Here is a 9,195-nt window from a genome sequence, read left to right as displayed (position 1 = left end):
TTTCAGGTTCAAAATGGACAGTGTTTATTATGCAGGATTTCTGTAGTGAAATGGGATGAGGAAGTGAACAAGGATGTACAATATCTTGATCAGACGGGGCTTAATTCTACAAAAGAAGCAAGACTCTTAACATTCAGGAGTTTGCATGTTAAAGACTTCACAGACAACATGTGTTATTGCATTTTAACATCCCCTCATGTTGACGATACTGATTGCAGTGAAAATGATTTTTGTGAGCTCTTTTGCAAGTAGGAACAAACATGGTCAAATGATGAATGACGGGAGGTTTAGAAAGCCAATCAAGAGGCACTCTTTGAAAGAACTGTTTATTGATACTGAAATCTGTGTTTTACTTCTTGGTTGACAAAAAAAAATCATGGTCCTTTAAAAAAATTATCTTAACATTTTCATACATTCTCTTTCCATTCTTTTAAGTGCTACCTAACCTAGTTGTTCACCTTTAGTTGGCTATCAAGGCAAGAAATGTCAGAACTTGTTGCCCCATATAAAAAAAATATCTCAGCCAAAAGGAAAAGAGGTTAATGATCTCACCAAACAAACAAAAAAATAGAATCAGAGGAACTGTCAGTCTCCTGCAAAACATAAAAAATAGTAGTAGTATGAAACCTACTGTGGCAAAAATTTACCCCAGTGGTGTCTTGAATACATTGGTTGCCCACTAAAGACAAAAACTGCTTTATACTTTGAATAATTGTAAATGGAAGTGAAGAAAAACAAATCAAATTAATTTCCTTTTGGAGTCCTATGGAAGGTCTCAGACAATGGTTTCCTATCCACTATTAACTGGCAATCTAGAAGCAAGCTGCAGCCTGCATCCTTTCACTTAAAAAAATCAGCAATGGCATTACTATTATTAAAAGGCTTTAACTGCTGCCTCTACAAGAGGGAACTTAACAGTTTTATTTGGCAGGGTTTAAAATTATGAAACCCATGGATATTGGAAATAAAAGTGAGTTACAAAGATCTTTTTTGCTTATTTAATCAATATTAAATTGCTTATTTAATCAATAACTAATTCTGAAAGAAAAAAGCCGCCAAATAGTCATTGACAACAATCACTGCCACCAAGTAAAACTGCAATCGAGGAGAATGCTGTACATTCGAAGGGGTTGTTCTGTGATATTTTCGTTGGGTTTATGTGATAATTTAGCATTTAGAACTCAAAGAAGAACAGATTCATCAGATTGGAGAATATAAGACTCCATCAAGATTAACCAGAATTGCCATTAAAGGAACTAAACACAAGCATTGTGTTAATAGCCACAATGGCAGCTTTAGGCTGGGGCAAATTTTATAGATATTTTTTTTAAGGAGATGCTCCTTATTGAGCTATGTCCTCCTTCCTCCCCTGCCAGTTTTGAGAAGTTCTTAATTTCAAAACCTTTTTGAAGAGATGAAGCAACCTCTCAAGTCAGTTTGACAATTCAGTTTTCACCAAAAGAGTCCTAAGACCTGGCAAAAGTACAGGTAGCTCACAAATGCTGGAGGAAGTAGCCAGGAGGCATAGTGTTTTGTTCCTGCAAAACAGGGAACACTACCAGGGAGGGCAGGTGAAGGATCATTAGCAGCTCTGATATGCAGGAGCAGGCAAGAGATGCAAATGCTTCATGGTCACAACTGAGAGGGAGCATCTTCAAAGGTAATGAGGCTGGATTCTTGGCTGGAAGCTTTTCCAACACCGGCAGAGTCCCGGCTCTTTTCAGGTAGCAAGGGAGTATCGGCCTTGATATTTTCTTCATCTTCATCCTCCATACTGGGCCAGGCTGACTGATCTTCCACACGTTTCAATCGTTCATTCAGTGCCTTTAGAGCCAGTTGTCTACAGAATGAAAAAAAAAATGGTACAAAGTTTGAACAGTCTATCATGCATTCCATGGAACAGGAATTTTCTAGTGTTAGTTACTGAAGAGACTAAAACCACTTTAAAGCTCTGGGAATATAAACAGCTCAAGATTGAAAACAATTCTTCCCCCATATCACATCCATCTAATGCAGGCTATGAATGTTTTGTCACATGTACTATATAGATTCCTCCACATTAATATCTACAGGAATATCCATTTAACATATATTATCTATTAATATCTTTAACTCTTCATTTTCCATTCACTGATGACAACTATTAGTCAGGTCTCTAGTAATGTATTTGTCTTCATTCTTAACAATATGAAAATAGATTCTTTGTCTTTCAGTATAAAGTAGCAATATTTAATATAGCCTTATTCAAGTTGACTCTCTCACGATTGTGACATTTGACCTTTCTTAAGAACATAACCCCTGGTGGAAAGAATGTTACAATAATGCAGTTACTAGTTCAGGTTGCACTTTAGATACCATGTTGCTTCAAAGTATTTATAGTTTAAAGAAAATGCACTTACTAAATTATTAAAAAATAAACAGTTCAATACTCTAACTCAAGAACAAGAGTAACAGCGTAGTAGTATAACTCTTATTTCATTGATCTATTAAAGCACTCCAGTTTATGGGCTACATGCTTCATTATATACTCTATAAAGTTTCAATCTATTCAATCTAGTATAATTATAATGAAAGTACTGATTTGTTCTATACATAAGGGTTCTACAGCTTTTGCTAGACAATCAAGCATTCCATACTGATGTTTTCCAAAGAAAAGATCAAGTGAGAGAAAGTTTGCTCTGGTGGCTCTGCCATGCAATCTTGATTTTTCTCTCTTAAGGAAAGGACCAGAGAACATGACAAGCTTACCATTATTTGGCAGCCAGAAAAGGCAATGTCCATCAGTTTGGCCCTGCATTTCTTTGGGTGTCTTTTTCTGTGCAATTGTGCAAACTCTGCTCTCTTTCACAGTGGAATTCAGAAGGCAGCAGAGACAATAATAAAGTAGTCCAGGGTGTTGTTACTGACTGAATCTACATGTGCCTTGCTAAAACTCTCACAAACAATCCAAACTAGACGTTTTTAATAGAAAATACAGTGTTAAATACCTACAAATGTTAATTTGATTGGGCTGGAGATCTACTTATTTCTACCCTACGGTGTTCAAGGTTTCAGTTGCAGAACATTCTTGGCCACATTTGTACTTAGTGCTCTTGTTATCATGTTACAAGTACATAAAATAATTCAAATGGTAAAAAACTTGTCACCATAGTAATTCCCTTAATCATAAAAGGAATGACTAAATTGCTCCCATTTGCAAGTATTAGTTTGTGATTCACAAGTGCAAAGTATTCAGAATATATATATATTTTTAAATCACAATAGAGAAAACTTTTAAAAAAAATTAAAACAAAAAAATAGCTCATTGTGCGCTGAATATATTTGCTTTTAACTGAAACTTCTTTTTTGAGTAAAATAGTTCCCCTTTTTTCCTTTATGACAGAGGAGCAAGTACTCCAACCCTGTAATTATTTATTCTGCATTTGTATTCAGACTATTCAGAAACCACAGTAACAGTGGAAAGCATTTATACTACAGGCATAGGAGAATATGAGCTGAAATATCTAAACTAAACCGATCAAATAGTTATGCAAGACAGCTCAGAAGTGCCTGCAAAGGCAATTCACCGAAAACACATCTGCAAAAGACACATTTTATAACTTTTAAAAACAGATATGATGATAGTTTAGCCTTATAAATAAAAACTGTAACACTGAGCTTCGCTTTACCAAATTACATTTCCTACCTAGGATATGTAATGTTTAATAGTGTTAATACAATAAAACTACTGTGTTTCTCCAAAAAGACAGCCCACATTGAAAAGAAGCCCTATCACGGTTTTGAGCGCATGCGATCAAATTAAGCCCCAGCCACAAAATTAGCCCCAATTAAGACTCTGGTGTGCAGGGGGTGGGCGAGGCAGAAAGGTAAAAAATAAACTAGGTTGGGGATAGGTGTGTGTTGAGCTGCCCTACTTACCAGGCCTTGCACACCCCAATACCTGCATCACCTTCTGCAGCCTCTACTGCGCCCACTTGTCACCACTCGCATGCATTGCCCCAGCCGCTGTTTCGCCTTCAAATGCCTACTGGAAGGCACCTGAAGGCAAAACGGAGGCCGGGCTGATGCGTGCGAGTGGCAGCTAGCGCCTGCAGAAATGAGGCAGCAGCAGATTCTTGCTGGGTGGGGTGGTTGGTGCCACCACCGCAAGGTGAATCAATAATTAGAACCATCCAAAAAGAAGGCCTAACTGTTTTTTGGGGGGTCAAAAGAAAATAAGACCCAGCCTTCTTTTTGGAGAAGTATTAACTACTCCTCAAACTGTTTTGCTCCACTAAATTCATATTAACTTCACAACACAATAATTTAAAGTAATGTTTTCTTTAATACAATTAACCTGCTGAGGTGAAAAATAGTATAATGTACAACAGTTACTTAAACTTTTGAACAACACCAGTGGACCGTGCGTTTGCCCCCCCCCACTTTAGATGTACAGATAGTCCTCGACTTACGACCAAATTGAGCACAAAATTTCCGTTGGTAAGATAGTTAAGACAGTTTTGCTCAATTTTACAACCTTTCTTGTCACAGTTGTTAAGTGAATCATGCAGTTGTTAAGTAAGTAACACAGTTGTTAAGTGAATCTGGCTTCCCTATTGACTCTGTCAGATCGCAAAAAGGAATCATATGACCTAGGACACTGCAACTGTCATAAATACATGCCCGTTGCCAAGTACCTTGATCACATGACCAAGGGGATGCTGCAACGAACATGTGAAACACAGTCATAATTCATTTTTTTCAGTGCCATTGTATCTTTGAATGGTTGCTAAATGAATGTAAGTTGAAGATTACCTCTGTACCAGAAGTTTTAACATATGTATTGTGATTTTCCAAGTCTACAATTCCCTCTACCGACTATAAATTGAAAAATAATGTCCTTTTGGCTTTTTTTAGGCATTTTTTTGGTGAATGTCATACTTAGACAAAAAAGTTTGATATTTAAACTGTTCCAAGTTTAAACTCTACACAATGCATATATAGCTAGGGTATATTCATTTACTTGTGTGAAGTTTCCAGTTAATTCAATGGATCGTTTTTTAAAGTGTTTAGACATAATTTTTATGGGCAACCATTTTATTTCATACACACAATTATATGGAATTTTCTTAGTAGTATTATAGAAGTAGCTTACAAATGCTTTCTTCTGAAATAGTTTTTTTATTTTCAAATCTAGTCCTTTGCAAGTTTAAATTTGTACTGTTAATAAACTGCAGACTCCATTGGCAAATTTTAACTAGTGCTATAAATACTAATAACAAACTCACTGCATAGTATTAGATTCTGCAGACTATGAGATTACCTTTATATAAAAATATAACCCCATAAATATATGGGTCAAATAAATATGCAAAGTCTGAAAAAGAATTATTTAAATCTATGTTTAAAAATAAATTTTCTTACAACTCACTTTTCCTAGCGTTGGCAATAATGACAATAGAAAGTCTAAAGAAGTAAGCTGGAGGCCTCATTAAAAGAATTCAGCTGGATTCACAGTTCTCTTGAATCTCAACTATAACTTCTTGTTCTGGTTTAAATATTCTCTCTCTCTCCTTTGCTGCAAAGAAAATGAATTGTTTTAAAATGCACAGGAACAGGAGAGATGTAAGTTTTCACTCTTACTTTTTGCTCTGCCCGTGCATCAACCTGGATACCAAAGATTGATATCTTTGATAGAATATTCTGAGGACAGAGCTCTCAGTAGTAGTCAAACAAACAAGAAAGCTCAATAAATCAAAGGTATATTTTTTTCTCAAATACATGAGGCATTTAAATAAAAAACTTCAATTTAAAAAGGGACTATTTTCAATGGTTTTATCTTGGAAAATTAGCCATAATTCACTTAGTTCCTCCCTTTTCCTTTCCGACACAGATCACATAAAAGTTTAACCTAGATATAGTTTAAAAAAAAAATTACCTCCTTCGTTCAGCATCCTGAGGATCTGTTCCAGGCAAGCTGATAGTAATAGAAGAAGGGGCTCCAACATCATAACGTTTCACTGTTTTCCGGCAGACTCTCACTTTCACTAAGATGGTGTGCACAAGATTGGCCAGCAAACCAACCACAGGCTGTAGGATCTCAGGGAAGAATGTGGCAAATGCAAAATGGTCTGACATATCGCCACGCCCTCGGCTATGCCTCTGGTAAAAACGCAGGTATATCCAACTGGAAAGGACCCCAAAACCATAAGAAGCCAAAATGTTGCTTTCAATAAGAGTGGTCAGTCTCAAAACCGAAAGAATGAGAAGCAAGAGCATGGGAACCACTTTCATTCGCACCTGAGGTATCTTTAAGACAGTACTGTCACCCATGGTTTGCTTGAGGGCCACTAAGACCCCGCCAAGGAAACCCAGCATTCCATAAATGCGAACAGAAAACAAGTAAGGCAGACTGAACGTCGCCATGTAAGTAAGAAGATAAGCAAAGGCCCCCAAAAGCCCAACTGAAATATTCACCACAGCAAAGAAGATCAAAAGTTCCAGGGCACCCCAGAGTGGCTCCAGCAACCTTCCTGCCACCACTATAGTGGCCAGGCTTACACCCACATCCCAAATATGCTTTTCCACCAGGCTGTGGGTTGCCAGCGTCCATATCCAAAAGTTGGGTGGGAAGAGATATCCGGGGGTAACCCCAAGTCCAAAGACCGTGTCTACAGCAAAGGAGAGAAGATAGAGCAAAATGACAATGGCACATATCGATTTCACGACTACACTGGTGCTGGCTAACACAGCCAGGAAATGCTGTCGTGCTACCGGCAGGTATCTGTTCATGTTTCCCTTCGAAACCGCCGCCCAACCAGTCCAGAGAATTTGATCCGAGAGTCTGGCTTAGGGGTGAAGATCCGGTGGCCCGGAAGCCTTCCTCTTTTCTCAGCGCAAACGGCCTCTCCGCTCCGTCATCTTTTTCCACCTCGCCCCCAAACGGAGTCGGGAGTCCGGTTCGAAATGGACGGCATTCGCTCCCCGGCACCCACAGCTTTGGAGCCACGGAGCCCCTTTCTCCGCAGCACCTTCACGACCTCGTCCCACCGAAAGAGACCAGCACAGCCGAAGCGGTTCCTCGGGGACAGAGGCTGGCCTTTTAGCGCCTATCAGACGGTGAAGGCTCGACTGGGCCGTTTTGCAGGAGGAGGAGGCGCTCGCAGCCCCATTCAGCCTGACGGAAGGGGCGGAAGGTTGCCAAGGAAGGCCTCGCTTCGGCCTCCCTTCGCCGGAAACAGAGATCTCCCCCACCTGCCAAGTCGCGCTCTCTCTCGAGGCCGACGCCCGGCGGCCCCGCCCCACGGCGGCACGCTCGCTGCGTCCCTTCTGCCGCCGCCTCTTTTTCCTCCAGGCCGGCCTCGCTCTCGCTCTGTCCGCCCGCACTCCAACGCAAACAAACAGTAGGGCTTGCGCACGCGTGATTGGTCGGCGAGCTGTTCTGGTGCATGATGGGAAATGGAAGCTCACCTATTGCGCAAGGATGATTCCGGCATGCGCTGGGACCCAAATTCTCGCGCGGAAGAAGGGGGTCGATGGGGTGGAAAGAGGGGAAGGTTTCCCCGCGAAAAAGCAGCCAGTGGTGCTGTCTTGTAACAGTTTCCCGTGAACTCCTATTTAAGTCCAAGTGGAATTGATCTCCATGAGCGGTTTTTGGAGAAGGGTGGTTTATGAAGGAATGAGGCAGCGCTGCTCTGCACCGGCAGATTTGGGCAAATTCAAGCGCTTTTTCCCCCTTTCCTTTTTTTTAAGTGTTTCCAAACTTTGTTTGGGCTTCAACTCCCATTGTATTGTACAACCAATATGGCCATTGATGATAATTCTTTTTTTAAATGTATATTTTATTGAAGACAGTGCCATGCCAGGATAACAATTACCAATAAAGCAAAGCCAAAGAAAAATTAACAGCAAATCTTAACATACAAGCTAATAACTATAACAGTAATATATTAACAGTAACTATAGTAATACTATATAAAAAAAGCTTTAACTAAATTTCTACTTACATTAGCCCATTTTCAATTTTTCCAACTATCCATAGTTTTATAATTGATTGGGTATAATTCTATGAGTTGAAATTCACCCCCTGGAAATCGCCAAGCTGGGAAATGCTGATTACATGCAAAGGAACATAATGAGTAATTTCTAGCAAGAAACCATCAGCATAGGTGGATGTATGGCACAGTGTTTTTCAACCACTGTGCCGCAGCACACTAGTGTGCCGTGACATAGTGTAAGGTGTGCCGTGGGAAAATTACTTTATATATAGTCAATATAGGCACAGAGTTAATTTTTTTTAACATTTTCTAATGGTGGTGTGCCTCGTGATTTTTTTCATGAAAAAAGTGTGCCTTTGCACAAAAAGAAGGAGTCAAACTATTCTCCAAAGCACCTGAGGGCAGAACAAAAAGCAATGGGTGGAAACTAATCAAGGAGAGAAGCAACTTAAAACTGAGGAGAAATTTCCTGACAGTTAGAACAATTAATGAGTGGAACAGCTTGCCTCCAGAAGTTGTGAATGCCCCAACACTGGAAGTCTTTAAGAAAATGTTGGATAGCCATTTGTCTGAAATGGTATAGGGTTTCCTGCCTAGGCAGGGGGTTGGACTAGAAGACCTCCAAGGTCTCTTCCAACTCTGCTATTGTATTGTATTGTATTGTATTGTATTGTATTGTATTGTATTGTATTGTATTGTATTCTCTAGAATGGTGCGGATGACGTATGCAAAAATACACAGTCCTGGTCACTGATTAGGAATTTGTGTTAGGCTATTCATATACCTGTCAGCCACTCTCACCCATCTGGGGGCCTTCCTCTGTTAGCCATTTGTGCCCTTAGTTGAATCTAGGCATGGTAGATCCCAGACGAACCCCCAGATTGTTGTCCCTAAATTTGGGTCTGAGCCTGGCACCAAAGCCAATGAAGATGACCAAACACAAGGTGCAGAGTTAATTTCTTTTTATTGAAAAGCTTCAGCAAGAGGTCCCAGCTAGCAAAATGTCAGGATCTCAAACAAAGGATTCACCAAGGTTTTACACATTTTTCAGCATGAGATAAAGAAGTATTGCCTAATAGGCACTCTAGGAGTTATCTAAAAGGCACTCTATTGGATCAGTTTCAACTCTATATCTTAGGTCTATGCCTATGATGATATACAAGACAGTCGGTTCTCATTATCTGCCTTTAATCAATCAGTGTTTAGGCAGGCTTTGCAT

The 9,195-nt window shown here is 39.7% G+C and overlaps 1 protein-coding gene across 1 annotated transcript; it reads right to left on the bottom strand.

The window, feature by feature from the left end:
• On the bottom strand, window positions 1-7,360 carry TMEM115 (transmembrane protein 115). The gene is made up of 2 exons (XM_014058100.2): window positions 5,918-7,360; window positions 1-1,840 (listed from the first exon to the last, which is right to left on the bottom strand). Exons 1-2 carry the CDS (start codon window positions 6,769-6,771, stop codon window positions 1,633-1,635), a joined length of 1,062 nt encoding a protein of 353 aa, XP_013913575.1. The 5' UTR covers window positions 6,772-7,360; the 3' UTR covers window positions 1-1,632.
• Window positions 7,361-9,195: the final 1,835 nt, after the last annotated feature.

Source organism: Thamnophis sirtalis, unplaced genomic scaffold (assembly GCF_051295495.1).
Source record: "Thamnophis sirtalis isolate CommonGarterSnake01/CBP01778 unplaced genomic scaffold, rThaSir2_p1.2 scaffold_3, whole genome shotgun sequence".
Taxonomy (NCBI): domain Eukaryota; kingdom Metazoa; phylum Chordata; class Lepidosauria; order Squamata; family Natricidae; genus Thamnophis; species Thamnophis sirtalis.
This window is presented reverse-complemented; position numbering and strand designations above follow the sequence as displayed.